Source organism: Balaenoptera ricei, chromosome 1 (assembly GCF_028023285.1).
Source record: "Balaenoptera ricei isolate mBalRic1 chromosome 1, mBalRic1.hap2, whole genome shotgun sequence".
Lineage (NCBI taxonomy): Eukaryota > Metazoa > Chordata > Mammalia > Artiodactyla > Balaenopteridae > Balaenoptera > Balaenoptera ricei.
Genome location: NC_082639.1, coordinates 187,970,478 through 187,996,121, shown reverse-complemented (window position 1 = coordinate 187,996,121; position 25,644 = coordinate 187,970,478). Strand labels below are relative to the sequence as shown.

Below are 25,644 nucleotides of genomic sequence, written 5' to 3'. Positions count from 1 at the left end.
TGTACAACATGGTGACTGTAGTTTAAAATACTGTATAGCATATTTGAAAGTTGCTAAGATAGTAGATCTTAAAAGTTCTCATCACACACAAAAAATTGTTAACTGCGTGTGGTGATGGATGTTAACTAGATTGTGGTGATCATTTCACCGTGTATACAAATATCAAATCATTATGTTGTACCCCTGAAACTAATATAAGGTTACATGTCCATTATATCTCAGTAAAAAATAGCAAAAAGAAAAGTAAATTTGATTTGTATACCACGATTTTTCTTTCTTGGTTAAAGCTCATATATCATCAGGCTTAGGCATATGGGAGTTAGACTGCTTGGTTGTGAATGCTAGGTCCACCGTTTAGGATTTATGTGATTTGGGGCAAATGCCTCTGTCCCCTAATCTGTAAAATGGAAATAGTAATAGTACCCATTAAGGGTATGTCTTGAGAATTAAATGAGGTAATACATCTCTGTGTTCAGTGTAGTGCTTGGGTATTTTCAATAAGTAGCTCCATGTTATTGTTAGTCACTGTTTATTAACACATTTCTTGGCTTCTATTCAAGTTCTTTTAATTATCTGGCTTCTTCTCTGCCTCTCTGCTTTCCTGTATTGCTATTACCTGATACACTTCCTGTGCTCTAGCCATTTTAACTCCTTTTAATTCCATACGTGTACTATACTTTTTCCTCACATTTTTTTTCCCCTTTGTACCTGCCATTTCTTATATCAGAAAAGGCCTTGGGTGTGTCTCTCTCCTTCCATCCAAGCTTGCCAACCCTATTCACTCTGACTCCGTAACAAATTCCTTCTTGTGTTATAGATTTGAGTCATCTACTTTTTTGGTGGAGTATGGAAATTATTTCTCATGTAGTACCCCAGAGTTCCTCTCACCCCCAGTTTTTATAAATATAACATCTTTAAGAATTCTTTTGTATCCCCAGAATTAGTTTAGTTGTAATTTTTAGTTTGTGTAACACCCCATATTGTGCTGTGGACACACTCTTATTTCATTCATTCATTCATTCTTTCCTTCATTTATTCATAATTTATTAATATATAGATACCTATGGACACTCAAAGAACTAATACTTTATTAATAACTTACAACTAGCTCTGCATTCCTCCGCTCTCTCCCCTGCTCCCTCCTGGAGGTCATCACTCTCCTCGTTTTGTCTTTTCTTTTCCTTTTAACAAATATAGTTTAACAGATGTTATGTGTATCCCTAAACAAGTTATTGTTTGGTTTTAGATGCTCTTGAACTTGACAAAGTGGGCACCATGCTACATGTAGTCGTCTCAGACTTGCATCTTTCATTCAACATCTGGTTACCAAGATCCATTCATATTATTGCATACTTCATTAATTTTTACTGCAATACTCCATTGTAAAAATATGCCAGATTTGCCTATTTCCCTGTAAGTGGATATTTGAGTTACTTCTGATTTTTCTCTGCACTTTCATGAAGAGTGCTTTTTGGAACACTCTTGTACAGGCATCCTCATGCATGTGTGTAGGTTTCTGTCTGGCATTTATTTAGGAGTGGAATGGTTGAATTGTAACTATGTGAATATTCAATTTTATTAGATAACGCCAAATTGTTTACAAAAGTGATTGCACCAATTTATACTCCATCCACAATTAAGAAATCCTTTGATTTACCTTCTCTCCAACATTTGGCATTATTATGCTTCTTGATTTTTTTCCAGTTAAATGGATATAAAATATTATCTCAATAGACTCTTATTTGCATTTTCCTGAGTACTGATAAGGTTGAACATTTCCTCCTTGGTTTATTAGCCAATATAGTTCCTCTTATGTTAGATGCCATTTCACATCTTTTGGCTACATGTTTGTTATTTTCTTAGTGATTTAGGAATTCTTTATATACTTTTGATTTTTAACTTTTACTGGTTTTGTATCCACATATCTTCTCCCAGTTGTGAGCTTGCTTTCCACTATCTTTAAAATTTAAATTTAAAATTTATAAATTGAGCTGTGGGAATTTCCTGAGCCCATCTGTTATTTATTGATTTATACTATGTTTCCAGGCAAAACCTCTTTTATAATTTTCTTTTTCTATCTAAAGTACTATTTGACTATTCAAATATCAAAAAAGTATTCACCATTATTTTTTAATAAGAGTTTAAAAGTTTCCTTAATCTATGTAAAGGTGATTTGATCCATATGGTATGAGATAGGGGTCCAATTTCATTTTTTTTCCTATTTGGATAACTATTTAAAAAATCAATTTATTGAAAGTTCCTCTTTTTCCTATTGACCTGCCATACTCTTTTTGTTACATAATAATATTCAATATATGCATGAGTCAATTTCTTGACTGTTTTATTCCACTAATCAGTTTTTCTTTCTCTGTGCCATACTTATAATCTTTTAATTACTGTAGGATCATAAGTCTTGATATCAGGTAGGGAAAATATCTACTCTTTATTCTTCTTCACAAATGTCTTATTTAGTTTAATCTTTCACCCTCTATAGAATCAGCTTATCAAGTTCCACAACATTGCCTATGTGATTTTGATTGGAATTTTATAGAACCTTTGGTTTATTTTATAATATAAATACCAAATTGATTTCCAAAGCATTTGGGACAACTTAAATTATGCTGGTAATTAATAAGAAGCCCTTATTAGAGGAGGAACTGTTAGAGTACAATTTTCAAAAGGTTAAAAGATCATGTCCCTCATCCAAATATGAAATGAAAACTTGTCAAAACTTATATTCAACTCATTGATTAAGGAGGGAAACAGTACTAATTTAAAACTGGTAGGGTACTGAAGAAGCTAGGTGTTTACAGGCAACGTCAGAATAAGGTGGTTGGGTTAGCAGAACCTCCAGAAGTCCTACGGGGCCATGTGCATTAACCTTTGGAGCTTTCTCTTTTGTTGGGTGGAGATTCTTTGAGTGTCTACTTGACACAACTTTGCTCACTAAGGTCTGTTCCTCCACAGTTGTAAAAATGCACAGAAAATACAAAGTCAAGGCCAGCATTTTATTAAAAGAACATCTAGTAATCTCTTTTGCCTACTTCCAAGTTTTGGATAATTTTCCTGACAAAACTGACAGCAAATGTTTCTGTAGTGTAACAGTTTAACATTTTAACTGTATCATTGTCTACCTTCTTGGACAGTTTGGGAAAAAAGTATAGGGAAAGTACTCTAAAAGAAACTTATTTGACTGTTAAAATAAGATGATAACCAGATTTTTAGATTACTGCTATGTTATTTGTCATATACATAGATTTAAATTGATTTGACATTTAGATTTTATATTATTTAGTAAAAATATAGACAATATATTTATTATTTATTAGAAAAGTGCATGATTTTTTTCTTATTTTTTTCATAATAAACCAACAAAACCTAAACATCCATTTATGTATGTAAGAGAATTGTGAAAAAATGGTGCATTGTTAACATAGAGGAATATATAGAAGAATACCATGCAGTGTTAAAAATGACAATCTAAGCCTGCATCTTCTATGATTGAGTAAAAATAATTACGTTGTAAATCAGCAGATGTAGGATAATTTCCTTTATACTGTTGTTTAAATAAGTGACATGTCACCAGATGCTTGTAAATGAAGCAAAACTAAGTTTATTTAAACTCCCTGAAGTTAGTGAGTAAGCATTAACAATGCTTCAGAAGATGATGTTAGAAGTGAGATATTTATTAGGCTTTGGAATAAGGGCTCAAGTGGTGTAAGAGGGATCTTTCATGGTGAAAAAGGATAAGTCACTTAGCATTGGCCGACACAGCAAAGTGAGGGTTTTGAACTCTTAATGAGTAATAAGTAACAAGACAATGCAAGTCTTAATGTCTTATAAATAAGTGATGTGTTTGCCTAGGTAAATGGACTATTGTCCCCAATAAATTGATCTGTAGGAGTTTTCTGGAGTAAACAGTGAAGTTATTTATTGCCTTCTATCCTCATTTTTCCTAAGCAAATATATCTTGGAGGAATCAACTACATCAAATAGGCATCAGTGATCCACAGTTTTTGTTTTTCCTTTTATAAGTGTTTATTCTAGGAACATTTTTAAACTACCAACATACCAGAAAAAAGTTATTTGCCATTGTCCAGTTGTTTGTCTCACATAGAAAGTATCTTCTTTAATTTTCATAACCTGTTAATGGAAATAATATCCACATTTTACAGAGGATAAAAGTTAGGAAATCTGATAATCAGATGCATATCATCTGATTCCGCAGTCTGTGCTCTTATCCCTCTTAGCTCTTATACTACACTACAAAATAAACAAATACGTGAACATACCAACAAACTATTGTGGGGAAAAATTCAGTTTCTCTAGAAAACCCATTCGATTTATTGTAATATTTATTGAGTGAAATTCTATTTGTGACTGTTTCCCCCTCTTTCTCCAAATTGTGGGACCATGTCTTTAACTGTGTTCAACCCAGTATGATTTATCTATTAAAATCATATATGTTAACTTAAGTAAGAATAATAAGTAATAAAAGAAATCCTAAAGAAATGTGTGTCCCCAGTGAGCTGTGACTATTACTGATCTATGACTTTTGAGGTGCAGAATGGGAGAGGGCTTGCAGAACTGATTTAAAATCTTATGACATTGGTGCAAAGAATTCAGTAAAACTAAAAGGTGCTTCTTTCATTGCATATGGAAGTCTTTGTGTAATTTCCAGTTTCATACTAACAACTAGTATCTGTTGACCATGCCCTGACTATTTGAGACCCAATAGCTCCCTCCCCCAAAACACACACATTTCTTCCCAAACTGGGCTTTGCTATTTAATCATGCTGCCCATTCCTAGCAATCCTGGTCTGTGGGAGCATCGTTATATTTTTCCTTCAAGGCTTTCAAATGACTGGTGCAAGAGTCCAATCTGAGTTAGAAATTACATGGTGTCGTCTATCCTCTTCTTATCTTATATGCATACAGAAAAAGCAAAGAGGATTTACATGTTGTAGTTGTTATGAGTTTTGATTGGGAGGCCGTTAGGCTTGTGGTGAGGCCATGCTACCTGTAGTCATTATTATGTAAACTTATCCGCCTTCCTGTGGCTAACAGCTTTATACTTTAGAAACATATGTTTACATTTATGCATGTTCATGTATTTGTGTATATATATATATCTTTATACCCTGTATGTGTATGTATATATACCTACTTGATCCAGACCTGCCCCCCACAATGCAGTTGGGCCAGGGTATGAAGAAGCAAAATCTCTTTGCAATTTAAGGATGAAAAAAGTGTATCTTTATACCTAAATAAAGCTAAATACTTATTCTAGCTTTCTTTATGTTTTGCTTCCTGTGCATAGGTTTAAGTTAAATTGGGATTGCTTAAATTTAATTATTTTTAGAAAAATGGGGAAGTACAGAGAGTAGGTCCTGAAAATGAACATTGACATGAGGACATGAGTTTTCAAACTGAAGAGAGACTTGAATGAAAAAGTACTCCTGGGTGGACTTCTAAATTGTTTTCCCGTGGAAACTGCAAAACTATGTATTTCCAGCTACCAGCAAGCTGTGATTACCAAGGAGTGACAAAAGCATAAATGCTATTATTGAGGGGTATCAGCATTATCCAGAATGAAAGAAAATTGATGAGTGATTAGCACCCCAGGATCTTTCCTTATTACCATTACATCTATCTATCTATCTATCTATCATCACTATATAAAAATATATATCTATTTAAACACATATATATGTACATGTACTATATATAAACATATATCTATTTAAACATATATGTGTATATATATATATATATATATATATATATATACATATGCATATAATAATAGCTGGTTTCCCTTTCTGAAAATGACATTATTTTAAATCTTATTTTTAAAATGCAGAGAATGCTATTGAAAGTCTCCAGAATTAATCTCTGCCTCCTTGTAAGATGTTACCAACTAAAAGAGGTGGAAAAGTTAGGCTTGCATAATTTTGAAAAGAATAAGATGGGCCAAAAGATGTTGGGAAATGCTTTAGGAGGGACTCCAAAGTATTTAAAGTGAGGTTATTTTTTGTGCATGTAGTAAAGATTGGAAGCCAGGTAGAAGGCCTTTGGAAGCACTTGAGCATGAACTGGTGAAACTAATTTTTTAAAATGAAAAATTAATGGTAGGCTTATTTTTTAATTTATTTTTTTACAAGGTTCCACTTGAATGGTAGCTCTGTTAAATAATTTAGTTACCTGAAGTTAAGAGTGAATATTTGGAAGTGGATAGGACTCTGGGTTAGAGTCAATAATCAAAGGGCAGTATTAAACAAACACTTCTCAGTACCCCTATGTGGGTTTGGTGTTTGCAGTGCTCTTTTGTAACACTTTGCAGGTGACCTAGAACTCTCCTAATAATGAAGAACTAACTTGATGAGGAGGCAGGAAGCAAGAAGTAGTAACAGAAAGATCAGTGTCCCAATTCTGTCTCAGTACTAGCTATAAACTTGGGCAAGTCACTAAAATTATTTGAATTAAAGTTTTTTCTCTATAAAATAAAGTTGATGGCTGCCTTACCCAAGTCATAGCAACACTGTAAAAATTAAATCAGTCAACAGTAGTGGATATTTTTCTAAATGTTCATTAAATCATGGGGGGATGGTGCAAATAAACAAACACATCCAAATTAATAAAATTGAAAAAAAAAAAAAAACCTGCAGGGAATGATCGTGAATCACAAGGTAGACCAAGTTGGAATAAGAGCTTACGAGGATTCAGCTCACCACAAACCCAAGTTTTGCATCCTCAAAATAGTTATAACCTAAGGAAAGGAAGATGACTTTATCTATTCCACTACACTGTCGACTCAGAGTCCTTAAGGTTTGTACCAAAGAAAGAACTGGAGACCTTCATTCAGGCATTGAACAGGAATAGGTCCCTAATAGGTCTCAAGTAAGTTAAGAGATACTTAAGACATAAGCATGAGCAATATGGTCCCCACCCTCATGGAGCCTACAATCTAATGGACTTACTTCATATGACTAAGAAGTGCTACTGTCACCATCATAGAGAATGATTGGAAGGGAAGAACACCAGTTAGACCAGAAAGTCCAGGTAGATATTGCCTTGTTTGAATGAGTGTAGTAATAGAAAAACTGGTACCTGGACTCCATGACCAATATCACAGCATCAGAGGAAGGCAGGAAGGGAAAAGCACCAAGTGGACACAGAGGAAGAATTTTCCTTTGGTAATGATCTGTATGTAGCATAATTTCCAAAAGAGAATATCTGCAAAACTTTGGCATCCTAAAAAGAGTCCAAAGCATTATTAGAGCAAAAAAAAAAAAGTGTTTCTGAAAGAATGGTGCACTGACAACCTGGGTCACAATTATTTTTGGTATTTTAAAGAAAGTAAACAAGAATTTTAAGACTGAAACGAGGAAGTTGCCTTTTAACAAGATCCTGCATAATTTTTATGCTAAATTCAAGTAACCAGAGCAATGGGAAATGGGAAAAAAATAAAGCATTTAAATCAGTATTAAGGCAGTTGATATTGTTAAGACAAATTGATGATGGTTATACAAAAAAATCTCTATATACTTAAAATTGTTCCAGAGCATAAAATATCTGGAGAGTTTTTCAGTCTGTATTTGAAGATATTAGAATAATCTAAAGGTAGTAGCACATCAATCTTAGTTATGAGCATAGAAGAAAACTCCTAAAATATAGGAAAATGAATCCAGCAGTAAATTACATGAATAGTTCACTACTATGAAAACAACTTATCCCACAATTGAAAAAAATAATTACCTAATAGAAAAACTATTAAAATAATTTACCAAATCAATAAATCAAGAGAAAAAGAAAAATGTACCATCAACTAATAGATTCAAGATAGGTTTTTTTTAACATCAACATTCATTCATTCCTGTTATGAGTTTTAGTAAAACATAAGTATTTATTGCAATCTCATGGTCAACAATATAATTACTGCTAAAGCACTAGAAGCCTTCTAAGAATGCACACCATGGTTATTTGATTATTCTTTTTTTCATCAAAAAGTTTTAGTCAATATAATAAGACAAGAACAATAAAATGGGAATACAAATATTGGAGATTTCCAGATGACATGATTGTCTGCCTAGAAAACTCAGAAAATAAACCTGAAAAATATCACTACCTATGAGAGAGTTCAACATGGTAGTCAATTACAGTATCAAAAACAAAAGTTAAAGGTTGAAACAAAACACTTTTAGAATAGCAAACAAAATTATAGGATCTGCCCAAATAAAAAAATAAAACATTGTTGACCAACATAAAAATAATGTTATTAACCAATGGTAACGTATATCAGTAAGAACAGATATGGCCTAATGATTGCAACTCCACTTTATTTTTTATTAAATACACCCATTTCCACTATTATATTGGGACAAATGTGACAAAATGATCTTAATTTTATTTTGAGTGTAAACATGTGGAAAAATGACATTTTAAGGAGTGATGAGGGCAGATTTGCCCTGGTGTATTGTTCAAAACCATATAGTTTGAGTCCGCTAAAATGACCTCCTGGATGGAGGTAAATTCAGATAAAGTTAGATGGGAGGAGGCAGGCCATAAAAGAGGAAGGAAGGAAGGAAGAGAAGAAGGAAAGAGGAAGATCAGAAGAGAGGAAGGAGGGAAGAAAAGGAGGAAGGAAGGAAGGAAAAGCCCATTTAAATCTGGAAAGGGAAATACCAAGAGGATATTTAAAATCAACTAAAATCATGAAAAAAATTGGGAAAGATAAAAAGTAAACTCTGTCCTAAATCCCTGAGTACTAGAGAACTTTATGGTGCTGGAGAGTTCCCGAAATTGTACAGTACACTCAGTGGCCTTGATTCCCAAAGAGTTGCCGTTGGATAAAATAAAAGAAAAATCCATTCCATATTATAAATAGTAAACCCAAAGGACATTTTTTTGTACCTGATAGAAGACATGGGTCAAGAAGCATTTTGCTTGTTTTTTGTTTGTTTTTTTCATTTTAGCTTTGAAAAGCATTTGTATAAATTTATGCTTTAATATCATCCATGGTCCTCAGTGATACTGACTTGGAGAGATCGCTAGATTAATTAAGAGTTTTGGGCTTCCCTGGTGGCCCAGTGGTTAAGAATCTGCCTGCCAATACAGGGGACACGGGTTCGAGCCCTAGTCCGGGAAGATCCCACATGCAGTAGGGCAACTAAGCCCATGCGCCACAACTACCGAACCTATGCTCTAGAGCCCGCAAGTCAAAACTGCTGAGCCCATGTCCCACAACTACTGAGCCCACGCACCTAGAGCCCGTGCTCCGCAACAAGAGAAGCCGCCACAATGAGAAGCCCATGCACCACAATGAAGATTAGCCCCCTCTCGCCGCAACTAGAGAAAGCCAGCACGCAGCAACAAAGACCCAACACAGCCAAAAAAATAAAATAAAATAATTTTTAAAAAAAGAAGAGTTTTACTTCACACAATATTATAATTAAAATGGAATTTCGAAGTCATTTAATGAGAGACCTCACACGATGCAAAATTGTTTTTACCTCAGGAAAAAAAATCCAGTCACTTGCAAGCTCTTATCTAGTCTTTGGCACATTTATATGGATTGGCGAGCTCTCCACTTTATAATGATGGCCATTTCAAAATCGGGTAATATCATTCATAATTCTCATATTTTTCTATAATTAATCCTATACAATAGAGCATCATATTATGAATCATCTCATTTTAATAGTGATGGTCACTTCAGTATTTAAAGACAGCCATTTTGTTAGTGCGCATTCTTCATATTTAGGTTAAACATTTCCAGTTCCTTAAACTTGTCATCCAATGAAATACTTTCCAGATCCCTCATTTTTTGCTTCAGGCTTTTAGATGATCTCATTTTAGTTGAAAAATGCACCTCAATTATATACCCAGTACTGCACTCCTGATATGAAGAATGGACTCATATTTTTATAAATTTGATAATTCTAGGAAGCAAATCTACATGGCCTTTGCTTTATTACTTGTGCAGTAGCCATATGTCCTCTCAAATTTGCTTTTGTATCCGTAGCAAATATGAACTAATTTAGCTTGATATCAGTGTTACAGTTGCTTTATTTAAAATAAAGTCCTTTTCATTTGATAAACAAGGGAAACAGAGCCAGTCATGGCTTTCCGAGATACTAGTGGAGTTGTGGGACTGCATGTGTGTGCACGTACTTTTATAGCATGTGAGTGTGAAGGTTTGCATATATGTGAAGTGGTGTGTGCATGCACACAGGCATGTATATAGAGGTGTTCTGCTAGAAGATATTGTTGCAATTTTCATGGCTTCTTGCTAAAGAAATTAACAAGTAAAGAGAATCATGATTTATGTGTTGATTTTTGTGATTTTACATATAAAGTAAAAAAGAGGACAGTAAATGACAAAATGATGCAAAGAAAAGAAAAAATGTTTATGGGTGAGGATATTTTCTTTAGGAATAAGAGAAAAAGAGCAATTCAAGTCTTCTAGAAGGTATAACAGATAAAACTTATTTTGCAATTGATGACAAAAGAGCTTTTGTTTTTATGGCCTAAGAGATTGCTTTTAAAATATTCATGGATCTTCTTGAACATGCAGCTTAGAATTTAGGAGTGAAATATCTCTGTGGTACATGTCAATTATTTTTTCTCCAGTTTTATCTCTTTTGTGTATTCCTGCAAAACAAAACAAACAAAAAACTCTCTCATTTATATAGATTACATTATCAAAATTTTGTCACATAAGGAAAAATGAAATTATGTCTTTGTTGTTTGTGTAAGCATTAAAATGTTTTCTTAATTTTTTTGGAATCCTAACCTATAATAAATATGTTTGAGACTATTTAACTAAGAAAATTTCAGATGATTATTCACAAGTCACCATGCACTGAACACAATGTTTCTTTTCACTCAGTATTTTGAAAATATTATTTAAGCCCTATCACATAAGAGAAGTCTGCTAGAATTTAGGGAGAAAGCAAATGCATTTATTAGAATGCTATTATGTTTTAGAGTGTTGGTATCAGTTTATAGTAGATTAAATGTAGAATATTCAGTCCCTTAATTGATTTGTCTGGTTTGTAACTTCTCTATGGTGACTTTAACATTCCACTTGCACTACCACTCCTTTGTTGATCCATATATATTTTAATATGAGCTAGATAAATAAAAAGGTAAAGTGTTCCATACGTGGTGTCCCAAGTAGTCTCAAGATAAAGTGAAGACTTGCTAAAAATAGATTTTCAGGCCCAGTCCCTTAAGTTTCAGATACAGTAGATCTGGAGTGGTTAGTTCAACCTGAATTTTTTAAGCATGCAGTTGATTCTGATGACAGGGAAAAGAATTAGGAAAACGCTCATGAAAAATTATTCCAGAAACACATATGAAAGACTTTTGCATTATTGCTGTTTGCAATCACCCATACCACTCATCATATCCACTGATACAAATAATCAAGTCAACTACATATGATATTTGAACTGACTATATCTTTAAAATTGGAAAGTAACTGCTTCTCTCAAAAAATAAAAAAACAGCATTTTACTCAATTCTCCTTTTCTGTGGTGGGGATTCACTCAAAGTATACAATGTATCACATCAAATAATTTATTTTTATTTTCTATATATTAGTCTTTAGATTAATTATGTTTTTATTTTTTGTTTGCAGGGTGCAAGTTGAATTTTATATGAATGAAAACACATTTAAAGAGAGACTAAAGTTATTTTTTATCAAAAACCAGAGATCAAGTAAGTCTTTCATTTTATTCCCCTGTCTATGTATTTGTATATATGTTTACCTTAAAAAATTCCAGCTTTGCAATCCTTTTGCAAAATATCTTTTATAGAGAGAAGTAAAATTGATAGTCTTGTCTGCCAGCCATTAAAGTTCAGAAAACAATAGATGTTACATCTGGTGGTGTCAAGTCAAGGTTTCTTGACTATTTTACTTCTCGAAATCCCACATCAGTAAGTAGACTTCTGAGTGGACCATTTGGATTGGTAGGAACATTGAGGAAAATCATTTAAGTGAGGGTTCCCCATATTTTAACTGTGAGGGATACCAAAACTTGTTTTGAGAAGACTCTGGTGATTCCAAGTGACCATAGTGGGGAATAATTTTCTGGTTTAGTGATTTAGTAGGGAAGAGTTTCCCCATCACACCTAATAACAAGAAACATGTAGGTGATCTGAAAGGTACAGATTACTAGCATCCTCCCCTGGGAGATTTAAAATCAGGACGTATAGAGCTAAGCTCAGCATATAACAGCCCAGTGATCCTTATCATCAAAGAAACTTGGGAAACATTGGAACTTCAAGGAGGCATGAAATTAGCATAATCACTGACCTCTAAGCCTGTTCAGGGTTGAAGTGCCAGTCATACTTGCCTCCCCCTAGTACCACGTACTTTGAAAAAGCCATAAATAATGAACCAATATGCAGTTTTTTTCATGTGATTATTGCTTAAGACGTCAAGAAGCATTGGAGAGGTCTACATTAGATTGGTGTAGACTTTGCTCTCTTTGAATTTTGACCTCTGAATCCTCCTGGGGTGGTCTAAAGTAAGTTGTGCTTCTATAGAGTTCATAGAGAGAAACTTGAGTTGTGAGCAGTTACCCAAGTACTGACTGCAGGGAATATTTCAATCTGTAAGGCACACAGGTTAGAGAATCTTAATGGCTGGTTAGTTTTAGGATTAGGCTAATAATAACTAATGATTTTCTAATCCAGTTGTTTTGAATTCCCAAGGTGGTCCCACCAATAGATGTTACCTGGAGAGGCCACATCATTTGCATAGAAGGTTTCCTTTATTTTAAAAATTTAAAAAATTTTACTAAAAATTTTCTTTCTCCAGGCCAGAAGGAATAGATGTATTATTTGAATACTTTAACAACAGCCAGCTTTGACTAAGCTGTCATTTGAGGAGATCAGTTCTATAAAACCAGGGCAATTTCATTAACGATTTAGAAGACTTTATAAAGAAGCTAACCCATAAGTACCTAGCATTTTAGTAGGAAAACCCAGGAAAAATTACACAATTAATAAGCATTAACCTTTTACTGTTAAGAAATGTTACCTCAGGTACACTCACTTATAGCAGAGTAAAAACAAAATGACATTTCATTTCCAGATTTTATTGAGAATTAATTATAGGAAGACCTCAAAATTTTATTCACAATCTGTGAATCAGTTACCACCTGATAATTGCAGGAAAGGTAATGCTTCTATTAATCAGACTTTAAGCACATTTTGCTTAATATTAATTACTCTTCTTCATCATCAAGTATTATAGGCCGCATAACTGTGAACGACGCAGTTTCAAAGATACATACATGGCAGTCTTAATTCCCACAAAAAAATTTTTTAAGATTTCATTGGTATTTAAACCTAAAGTAAAAAGTTGGTCAAGTCTCAAAAATGTGTGTGTGTGTGTGTGTGTGTGTGTGTGTGTGTGTGTGTGCTTGTGTATTTCCCAGCATATGCTATTAGGATTTCTCTATAATTATATAATTATTAATTAAATGTATAATATATAATTATATATATATGATTATAATTTCTCTACAATCAAACCTACCAGGTGCTCAGAAGATACAAGATTTATAACTTATCCTGTGAATTTGTAAGCAGCTAGATTTTCTGGCTAGTTAAAATTTATTCCAAAATTCATGGATCTATAAAGTGCTTAAACTTCTAAGCATACTTGAACCAATCTTGATTGGACATGATTTTTGTGGCTTCTGAATGCTCAAATGTAGATTTACTCTTAGTGTATAATATTCACTGTCATTTGCAGTTCATACGTTCTGTCATTCTCATTTTTTGTTTCAATATTTAGCCACCGAGAACTTCAGAGTGGGTAAGCAATTATGGTATTGTAGATTCTAAACACAATTTAAGTGCTGTACTTAAAGCTGATATTTTTGACAATTCTTTTTAGTCTTTTGTGGACTGAGTTCAAATGAAAATGCAATTTTTGTTGTTTGTTTAAAGGTCTAAGAATACGTCTGTTCAATTTTTCTCTCAAATTATTAAGCTGCTTTTTGTACATAATCCGAGTGCTACTAGAAAACCCTTCACAAGGAAATGAATGGTAAGGTATCTTTGTCTGATTTTCTACAATATTCTTTTTATTAGTTTAAATTGTATTATAAGTTTTGAGGTAAAACTGGTAAAAATAACATTATATTAGTTTTAGGTGTACAACGTAATAATTTGATCTTTGTATACATGACAAAGTGATCACCACCATAAGTCTAGTTACCATACGTCACCATACAATCCATCCCCTTTACCCATTTTACCCCATTCTCTTCCTTTTCCTCTGATAACCAACAATCTATGAGTTTTGTTTTGTTAGCATGTTTTGTTTTTTTATGTTCTACATATAAGTGAAATCATATGGTATTTGTCTTTCGCTGTCTGACTTATTTTACTTAGCATAATGCCCTCTAGGTCCAACCATGTTGTCACAAATGTCAAGATTTCCTTCTTTTTATGGCTGAATAACACATTTCATTGTGGGTGTGTATATATACATACATACCACATCTTCTTTATTCATATATCCATCAATAAACACTTAGGTTGTTTCCATATCTTAGCTATTGTAAACACTACTGCAATGAACATAGGGGTGTGTGTATATCTTTTTGAATTAGAGTTTTGGGGGATTTTTAGGGGATAAATACCCAGAAGTAGAATAGCTGGATTATATGGTAGTTTTATTTTTAATTTTTTGAGGAACCACCATACTGTTTTCCATAGTGGTTGCACCAACTTACATTCTCACCAATAGTGTAAGAGGATTTCCTTTTCTCTGAAGCCTCGTCAACATTTTTTATTTCTTTTCTTTTTAATAATGGTCATTCTAACAGGTGGGAGGTGATATCTCATTGTGATTTTGATTTGCATTTTCCTAATAATTAGTAATGTTGAGAACATTTTCATGTACCAGTTAGACATCTGTATGTCTTCTTTGGAAAAATGTCTATCTGGATCCTATGACCATTTTGATTCCAATTTTTTTTTTTTTTTTTTTTTTTTTTTTGCTGTTGAGTTGAATGAGTTCTTTAATATTAAGGGTATTAACTCCTTATCAGATATATGATTTGCAAATATTTTTCCCATTTTAGGTTGCCTTTTCATTTTATTGATGGTATCCTTTCCTATGCAGAAGTTTTTTAGTTTGAAATAGTCCCACTTGTTTATTTTTGCTTTTGTTGCCTTTGCTTTTGGTGCCAGATTCAAAAAATCATCACCAAAACCTAGGTCAAGGGACTTACCACCTATGTTTTCTGCTAGGAGTCTTAAGGTTTCAGGTCTTACATTCAAGTCTTTAGTCCATTTTGGATTAATTTTTATGTATTGTGTAAGACAGTGGTCTACTTTCATTTTTTATGTGTGTCCTGTTTTCCCAACACAATTTATTGAAGAGATTGTCTTTTACCCATTGTATATTCATGGCTCCTTTGTCATTAATTAATTGACCATATATATGTGCATTTATTTCTGGGCTTTATATTCTCTTTCATTGATCTATGTATCTGTTTTATGCCAATACCATGCTATTTTGGTTACTATAGCTTCGTAGTATAGTTTGAAATCAAGGAGCATGATTTCTCCAGGTTTGTTCTTCTTTCTCAAGATGCTCGGCTATTTAGAGTCTTTTGTAGTTCCATAGAAATTTGTAAATTGGTTGTTTTAGTACTGTGAAAAATGTCATTGGAATTTTGATAGAGATTGAATTGAATCTGTAGATCACTTTGGGTAGTATGGACATTTTAACAATATTAATTCTTCCAATCCATGAGTACAGAATAGCTTTCCATTTCTTTGTGTCTTATTCAATATCTTTTATCAATGTCTTACAGATTTCAGTGTACAGGTCTTTCACCTCCTTGGCTAAATTTACTTCTAGGTATTTTATTCTTTCTGATGCAGTTGTAAATGGGGTTGTTTTCTTAATTTCTCTTTTTGATATTTCATTATAATTCATAGAAATGCACAGATCTCTGTACAGTCATTCTAGGTATCCAAAGGGAGTTGGTGCCAGGACCCCTGCACAGATACCAAAATCCATGGATGCTCAAGTCCCTTATAGGAAATGGCATAGTATTTGCGTATAACCCATGAACATCCTCCCATATACTTCATATCATCTCTAAATTGCTTATACTGAATATAGTATAAATGCTGTGTAAATAGTTGCCAGCATGTGACAAATTCAAGTTTTGATTTTTGGAAATTTCTGGAATTTTTTTCAAATACTTTTGATCCATGGTTGATTGAATCAACAGATGTAAAACCCATGGATAAGGAGGGTTGACTGTACATTGATTTTGTATCCTGCAACTTTGCTGAATTCATTTATTAGTGCTAATATTTTTTTTGTGGAGTTTTTAGGGTTTGCTATATGTAGTCTAATGTCATCTGCAAATAATTCCAGTTTTACTTCTTTCTTTCCAATTTGGATGACTTTGTTTCTTTACCTTGCCTAATTGCTGTGCCTAGGACTTCCAATGCTATGTTTATAAAAGAGGCAAGAGTGGGCATCCTTGTCTTGTTCCTGGTCTTAGAGGGAAAGCTTTCAACTTTTCATCACTGAGTATGTTGTTAGCTGTAGGTTGGTGTATATGACTTTTATGATGTTGAGGTACATTCCCTCTATACCTACTTAGCTGAGAGTTTTTAATCATAAGTGGATGTTGAATCAAAATTAAACAATGCCTTTTTTGCATCTATTGAGATGATTATATAATTTTCATCTATTTTGTTAATGTGGTTAATGTTTTTTTTTAACATCATTATTGGAGTATAATTGCTTGACAATGGTGTGTTAGTTTCTGCTATATAACAAAGTGAATCAGCTATAAGTATACATATATCCCCAAATCCCCTCAACTTGCGTCTCCCTCCCACCCTCCCTATCCCACCACTCTAGGTGGATACAAAGCACCGAGCTGATCTCCCTCTGCTTTTTCTGCATCTATTGAGATGATCTTATGGTTTTTCTCCTTGTTTGTTACTATGGTTTATCACATTGATTGATTTGCATATATTGAAGAATCCTTGCATTTCTGGGATAAACCCCACTTGATCATGGTGTATGATCCTTTTAATGTGCTGTTGGATTCTGTTTGCTAGTATTTTGTTGAGGATTTTTGCATCTATGTTCATCAGTGATATCACCGTGTAGTTTTCTTTATTTGTGACCTCTTTGTCTGGTTTTGGTATCAGGGTGATGGTGTCCTCGTAGAATTAATTTCGGAGTGTTCCTCCTCTGCTATATTTTGGAAGAGTTTGAGAAGGATAGGTATTAGCTATTCTCTAAATATTTGATAGAAATTGCCTGTAAATCCATCTGGTCCTGGGCTTTTGTTTGTTGGAAGATTTTTAATCACAGTTTCAAATTCAGTGCTTGTGATTGGTCTGTTTATATTTTCTATTTCTTCCTGGTTCAGTCTTGGAAGGTTGTACTTTTCTAAGAATTTTTCCATTTCTTCCAGGCTGTCCATTTTATTGGCATGTAGCTGCTTGTATTAATCGCTCATGAGCCTTTGTATTTCTGCAGGGTCAGTTGTTACTTCTACTTTTTCATCTCTAATTCTGTGGATTTGAGTCTTCTCCCTTTTTTTCTTGATAAGTCTGGCTAATGGTTTATCAATTTTGTTTATCTTCTCAAAGAACCAGCTTTTAGTTTTATTGATCTTTGCTATCGTTTCCTTCATTTCTTTTTCACTTATTTCTGATCTGATCTTTGGAATTTCTTTCCTTTCGCTAACTTTGGGGTTTTATTGTTCTCCTTTATCTAATTGCTTTAGGTGTAAGGTTAGGTTTTTTATGTGAGATGTTTCTTGTTTCTTGAGGTAGGATTGTATTGCTATAAAATTCTCTCTTAGAACTGCTTTTGCTGCATCCCATAGGTTTTGGGTCATCGTGTTTTCATTGTCATTTGTTTCCAGGTATTTTCTGATTTCCTCTTTGATTTCTTTCGTGATCACTTGGTTATTTAATAGTGTATTGTTTAACCTCTATGTGTTTGTATTGTTTACAGATTTTTTCCTGTAATTGATATCTAGTCTCATAGCGTTGTGGTCAGAAAAGATACCTGATGCGATTTCAATTTTCTTAAATTTACCAAGGCTTGATTTGTGACCCATGGTATGATCTATCCTGGAGAATGTTCCATGAGCACTTGAGAAGAAAGTGTATTCTGTTGTTTTTGGATGGAATGTCCTATAAATATAAATGTCAATTAAGTCCATCTTGTTTAATGTATCATTTAAAGCTTGTGTTTCCTTATTTATTTTCATTTTGGATGATCTGTCCATTGTTGAACGTGGGGTGTTAAAGTCCCCTACTATGATTGTGTGACTGTCGATTTCCCCTTTTATGGCTGTTAGCATTTTCCTTATGTATTGAGGTGCTGCTGTGTTGGGTGCATAAATATTTACAATTGTTATATCTTCTTCTTGGATTGATCCCTTGATCATTGTGTAGTGTCCTTCTTTGTCTCTTGCAATAGCCTTTATTTTAAAGTCTATTTTGTCTGATATGACAATTGCTACTCCAGCTTTTTTTAAATTTCCATTTGCATTGAATATCATTTTCCATCCCCTCACTTTCAGTCTATATGTGTCCCTAGGTCTGAAGTGAGTCTCTTGTAGATAGCATATATATGGGTCTTCTTTTTGTGTCCATTCAGCCAGTCTATGTCTTTTGGTTGGAGCATTTAATCCATTTACATTTAAGGCATTTATAAATATATATGTGCCTATTACCATTTTCTTAATTGTTTTGGGGTTTTTTTTTTTGTAGGTCTTTTCCTTCTCTTGTGTTTCCTGACTAGGGAAGTTCCTTTAGCATTTGTTGTAGAGCTGGTTTGGTGGTGCTGAATTCTCTTAGCTTTTTCTTGTCTGTAAAGTTTTTCCCTTTCATCACTTTAAATATGTCTGGCCACTCCCTTCTGGTTTGCAGAGTTTCTGCTGAAAGATCAGCTGTTAACCTTATGGGGATTCCCTTGTATGTTTTTTGTTGTCTTCCCCTTGATGCTTTTAATATGTTTTCTTTGTGTTTAATATTTGATAGTTTGTTTAATATGTGTCTTGGCGTGTTTCTCCTTGGATTTATCCTGTATGGGACTCTGTGCTTCATGGACTTGATTGACTATTTCCTTTCCCATATTAGAGAAGTTTTCAACTATAATCTCTTCAAATATTTTCTCAGTCCCTGTCTTTTTCTCTTCTTCTGTGACCTCTCTAATTCGAATGTTGGTACGTTTAATGTTGTCCCAGAGGTCTCTGAGACTGTCCTCAATTCTTTTCATTCTTTTTTCTTTATTCTGCTCTGCAGTAGTTATTTCCACTATTTTATCTTCCAGGTTACTTATCCATTCTTCTGCTGTGGTTATTCCACTGTTGATTTCTTCTAGAGAATTTTTAATTTCATTTATTGTGTTGTTCATCATTGTTTGCTCTTTAGTTCTTCTAGGTCCTTGTTAAACGTTTCTTGTATTTTCTCCATTCTATTTCCAAGACTTTGGATCATCTTTACTATCATTACTCTGAATTCTTTTTCAGGTAGACTGCCTATTTCCTCTTCATTTGTTTGGTCTGGTTGGTTTTTACCTTGCTCCTTTTTCTGCTATGTGTTTCTCTTTCTTCTCATTTTGCTTAACTTATTGTGTTTGGGGTCTCCTTTTCGCAGGCTGCAGGTTCATAGTTCCCCTTGTTTTTGGTGTCTGTTTCCAGTGGCTAAGGTTGGTTCAGTGTGTTGTGTAGGCTTCCTGGTGGAGGGTACTGGTGCCTGTGTTCTGGTGGATGAGGCTGGATTTTGTCTTTCTGGTGGGCAGGACCACTTCCGGTGGAGTGTTTTGGGGTGTCTGTGACCTTATTATGATTTTATGCAGCCTCTCTGCTAATGGGTGGGGTTGTGTTCCTTTCCTGCTAATTGTTTGGCATAGGGTGTCCAACACTGTAGGTTGCTGGTGGTTGAGTGTTTCTTGGCCTTAGTATTGGGATGGAGATCTGTGGGAGAGCTTTTGCCGTTTGATATTATGTGGAGGTCTCTGGTGGACCAATGTCCTGAACTCGGCTCTCCCACCTTAGAGGCACAGGCCTGACACCTGGCCGGAGCACCAAGACCCTGTCAGCCACACGCCTCAGAAGAAAAGTGAGAAAAAAATAAAGAAAGTAAAAGATAAAATAATAAAATAAAGTTATTAAAATAAAAAATTAAAAAATTATTAAAAATTAAAAATTAAAAAGTATTGAAAAAGGAAAAAAAAAAGAAAGAAAAAAGAAGAGAGCAACCAAACCAAAAAACAAATCCACCAATGATAAGAAGCGCTAAAAACTATACTAAAACCAACCAACAAACAAAAAAACAGACAGAACCCTAGAATAAATGGTAAAACAAAGCTATACAGGCACAATCACACAAAGAAGCATACACATACGCCCTCACAAAAAGAGAAAAAGGAAAAAAAATATATATATATATATAAACAAAAAAAGGTAGAGAACAACCAAATCAATAAAGAAATCTACCAATGATAATAAACTCTAAATACTATACTAAGATAAACATAAAACCAGAAAGAAATTAGATGCAGAAAGCAAACCCCAAGTCTACAGTTGCTCCCAAATTCCACCGTCTCATTTTTGGAATGTTTTGTTGTCTATTCAGGTATTCCATAGATGCAGGGTACATCAAGTTGATTGTGGAGATTTAATTCACTGCTCCTGAGGCTGCACGGAGAAATTTCCCTTTCTCTTCTTTATTTGCACAGCTCCTGGGGTTCAGCTTTGGATTTGGTGCCTTCTCTGCATGTAGGTCCCCCTCTCGTGTCTGTTCTTCACCCAGGCAGGAGGGGGTTAAAGGAGCGGCTGATTAGGGGGCTTTGGCTCACTCAGGCCGGTGGGAGGTAGGGGTACAGAATGTGGGGCAAGCCTGTGACGACAGAGGCCGGTGCGACGTTGCAGCAGCCTGAGGCGTGCCGTGTGTTCTCTGGGAGAATTTGTCCCTGGATCATGGGATCCTGGCAGTGGCGGGCTGCACGGGCTCCCGGGAGGGGAGGTGTGGATAGTGACCTGTGCTTGCACACAGGATTCTTGGTGGTGGCAGCAGCAGCCTTAGCATTTCATGCCCATCTCTGGTGTCTGAGCTGATAGCCGCAGCTTGCGACTGTCTCTGGAACTCCTTTAGGCACTGCTCTGAATCTTCTCTCCTCGTGCACCCTGGAACAATGGTCTCTTGCCTCTTAGGCAATTCCGGACTTTTTCCCGGACTCCCTCCCAGCTAGCTGTGGCACACTAGCCCCCTTCAGGCTGTGTTCACTCAGCTGACCCCAGTTATCTCCCCGGGACCCGACCTCCGAAGCTGGAGCCTCAGCTCCCAGTCCCCACCTGCCCCAGCGAGTGAGCAGACAAGCCTCTCAGTCTGGTGAGTGCTGGCTGGCACTGATCCTCTGTGCGGGAATCTCTCTGCCCTGCCCTTTGCACCCCTGTTGCTGTGCTCTCCTCCATGGCTCCAAAGCTTCCCCCCTGCCACCCCTCGTCTCCTCCAGTGAAGGGGCTTCTAGTGTGTGGAAACTTTTCCTCCTTCACAGCTCCCTCCCAGAAGTGCAGGTCCTGTCCCTATTCTTTTGTCTCTGTTTTTTTTTTTTTTCTTATGCCCTACCCAGGTACGTGAGGAGTTTCCTGCATTTTGGGAGGTCTGAGGTCTTCTGCCAGCATTCAGTATGTATTCTGTAGGAGCAGTTCCACATGTAGATATATTTCTGATGTATTTGTGGGGAGGAAGGTGATCTCCACGTCTTACCTTCCGCCATCTTGAAGGTCTCTCCTAATGTGGTTAATGTTAATGAGATGTTGATCCACTCTGAATCTCTGGAATAAATCCCACTTGATCATGATGTATGATCCTTTTTAATGTATTGTCAAATTTGGTTTTCTAATATTTTGTTGAGGGTTTTTGCATCAATATTTATCAGGGATATTGGCCTGTAATTTTCTTTTTGTGTGGTTTTCTTGTTTGGTTTCATTATCAGGGTTTCAGGCCTCCAAAATTGAGTTTGGAAACATTCCCTCCTCTTCAATTTTTGGAAGAATTTTAGCCAGCTAGGTTTCAAACCTTCTTTGAATATTTGGAAGAATTCATCAGTATAGCCAGCTGGTGGTAGACTTTTGTTTGTTAGGAATTTTTTAATTACTAATTAGATCTCCTTACTAGTAGTCAGTCTATTCAGATTTTTTATTTCTGTATGATTCAGTCTTGGAAGATTGCATATTTCAAGGAATTTATTCATTTCTTCTAAGTTGTCCACTTTGGCACATAATTGTTCATAATAATCTCTTACGATCTTTTGTATTTCTGTGGCATCATTTGTAATACCGCTCTTATTTTAGGTTTTATTTATTTGAGCCTGCTCCCTTTTTTTCTTGGTAAGTCCAGTGAAAGGTTTGTCAATTTTGTTTATCTTTTCAAAGCACCAGCTCTTAGTTTTATTCATCTTTCCTAATGTTTTCTAAGTCTTTATTTCATTTATTTCTACTCTGATCTTTATTATTTCCCTATTTTTACTAACGTTTCTCTTCATTTGTTCTTCTTTTTCTGGTTCTTTTAGGTGTAAAGTTAGATTGTTTATTTGGATTTTTTCTTGTTCCTTGAGGTAGCCCTGTATCTGTATGAACTTCCCTCTTAGAACAGCTTTTGCTGCATTCCATAGGTTTTGGAATGCTGTGTTGCCATTTTTGTCTCACAATAATTTTTTATTTCCTCTTTGATTTCTTTTTTGACCCATTGGTTGTTTAGTAGCATGTCTTTTTATTTTGATGTATTTGTGATTTATCCAGTTTTCTTCCTAAAATTGATTTTTAGTTTCGTACCATGTGGTTAGAAAAGATACTTGGTATAGTTTCAGTCTTCTGATATGTTTTGTGATCTAACATGTGTCCTATCTTGGAGAATGTTCATGTGCACTTGAACATGTATATTCTGCTGAATTTGGATGGAATGTCCTGTATGTGTCTATTAAATCCATCTGATCTAATGTGTCTTTTAAGGCTAATGTTTCTTTATTTTCTCTCTGAATGGTCAATCCATTGATGTAAGTATGGTGTTGCAGTCAATTTCTCCCTTTAGGTCTCTTGATATTTGCTTTATATATTTAGGTGCTCCTAAGTTGGGTATATATATTTACAAATGTTATATCATCCTGCTGGATTGACCTTTTTATCATTATCTAATACCCTTCTTTGTCTTTTACTACAGTCTTTGTTTTAAAGTCTATTTTGTTTGGTATAAATATAGCTACACCAGCTTCCTTTTTATTTTAATTTTCATGGAATATCTTTTTCCACTCCTTTACTTTGTGTGTGTCCTTACATCTGAAGTAAGTCTCTTGAGGCAACATACAGATGAGTTTTTTTTTTAATCCATTCAACCACTGTATGTATTTTGATTAGAGAAGTTATTCTATTTACATTTAAAGTAATTATTGATAGGTATGTACTTATTACCATTTTATTACTTATTTTCTGGCTATTTTTGTAGTTTGTCTCTGTTTCTTTCTTCTTCTCTTGCTCCTTTCCCTTGTGCTTTGATGACTTTTTTTAGTGTTATGTTTAGATTTCTTCTTTATTATTTTTGTGTACCTACTGAAGGCTTTTGCTTTGTGATTAACATGATGTTCACATATAACAGCCTATATATATAGCAGCCTCTTTTAAATTGAGAGCAAGTTAGGTTTGAACATATTCTAAAAACTCTACATTTTTACCACTGCCATCCACGTTTTATGTTTTTGATAGCATATTTTTCATTTTATAAATTTTATGTATGTCATAACTAATTATTGTAGTTATAGTTAATTTTACTACTTTTTTCTTTTAACCTTAATAATAGCTTAATAAATGGTCAGTCCACAAGTTTTACTGTGTATTTACCTTTACCAGTGAGATTTGTACTTTCTTTTGTTTTCTTGTTACTAGTTAGTGCCTTTTCTTTTCAGCTTAAAGAAGTCCCTTTAACATTTCTTTTAAGGGTGGTTTAGGGATGATAAAATCCTTTAGCTTTTGCTTGTCTGGAAAATTCTTTATCTCCCCTTGGATTCTGAATGATAACCTTGCCAAGCAGAGTGTTCTTGGTTGGAAGATTTTTCTTTTCAGCGATTTGAATCTATCATGCCACTCTCTTCTGGTCTGCAAAGCGTCTTGAAAATAAGCTGGTAGTCTTATGGAGGTTCCCTTGTACATAGAAAGTTGTTTTCCTCTTGCTGCTTTTAATATTCTCTCTTTAACTTTTGACATTTTTATTGTAATGTGTCTCTCTCTGGGTTTGTCTTATTTGTAACTCTCTTGTCTTCCTGCACTTAGATGTCTGTTTCCTTCCCTAGGTTAGGAAAAATTTCAGCCATTATTTCTTTGCATAAACTTTCTGCCCCTTTTCTATCTCTCTTCCTTTTTTGTCATCCCTATCATGTGAATATTAGTCTGTTTGATGGTGTCTCATAAATCCCTTAAGCTGGCTTCACTCTGTGTCATTTTTTTTCTTTTTGCTGCTCTTACTGAATGAATTCCATTATCCTGTCATTGAGTTTATTGTTTTTTTCTTCTGCTTGATCTAGTCTTCTATTGAACCCCTTTATTGCATTTTTTCAGTTCAGTTATTGTATTCTTCAGCTCTGTGACTTTTGTTTTGGTACTTTCTTATATTTTCTATCTCTTTGTTGAAGTCCTCACTGTATTCATCTGTTCTTCTCTCAAGTTTGGTGAGCATTTTTATGACCATTATTTTGAACTCTATATCAGGTAAATTACTTATCTCCATTTCATTAAGGATTTTTTTTTTAATTTAATCTTGCTCTTTCTTTTGAAACATATTCCTCGGTTTCCTCATTTTGCTTCTCTCTCTGTGTTTCTATGTATTAGGCAAAAGAGGATCCCTCATCCAGTCTCGAAGGAGTTCTATTGTGTAAGCAGTGAACATTATTGTTTGACCTTGCCCTAGCTCTTGGTGGTCTCTCAAATCTTTGTGATTGTTTAAGCAGTGTGGTTTATTCTTGATAAGTTCCAGTTTCTGAGGTTGTGCTAAGCCCTATCAGTGTTCAAAGGTAGGGATCTCAGTCAGCCCCTAGTTTCAGACTGATTTGAAGCCAGGCTCTCAGGCAGCAGCTTTAAAGTATGCAAATATATATAGTCTGGTGGGACCACTGTTGTTATCTTTACTGACCTCCAAACCAGGTAATTTGGAGGTGACAGCTGCAAAAGTCAGGGCTGTAGACGAGTGTATATGCTCTTTTCTGGGAGGTACTGGTGAGCTGTAGCAAGGAGGGTACAAAGATGGCATTCACCTAGCCTAGGTTCCCTGAGAGCTCCTCTGTAACCTCTAGATGTGTGGAAAGCCTGAAGCTATTCCTTGCACTGAGGCTCTAGGACAAGAAAATAGGCCTTTTTTAGTGGAAAACTGGGGGTGTGTTTCAGTCTGCTATGTCATGGGGGTGGTAGCCTGCCGAGAGCTGTGATGCCTAATTGTTTCAGTCTCCTGAGGCCCAGAAATGCAGGCCTCCCTGGCCACCAGGGCCGGGTACTCAAGGGGCATCACCTGTAGTGACGGTCTGCACCTGCGGGCTTCACTGGGGCCACAAGACAGTGTGGGTGATCCTAG

General features: G+C 34.9%; 1 protein-coding gene across 10 annotated transcripts in view; it reads left to right on the top strand.

The window, feature by feature from the left end:
• KCNT2 (potassium sodium-activated channel subfamily T member 2) overlaps positions 1-25,644 on the top strand; it is a 379,220-nt gene that overhangs the window by 98,824 nt on the left and 254,752 nt on the right. For all 10 annotated transcript variants that reach the window (XM_059942834.1, XM_059942832.1, XM_059942830.1 and 7 more), the window contains exons 2-3: positions 11,645-11,724; positions 13,969-14,068. In XM_059942834.1, coding sequence (XP_059798817.1) covers positions 11,645-11,724; positions 13,969-14,068 — 180 coding nt within the window. The remainder of the gene's footprint in view (positions 1-11,644; positions 11,725-13,968; positions 14,069-25,644) is intronic.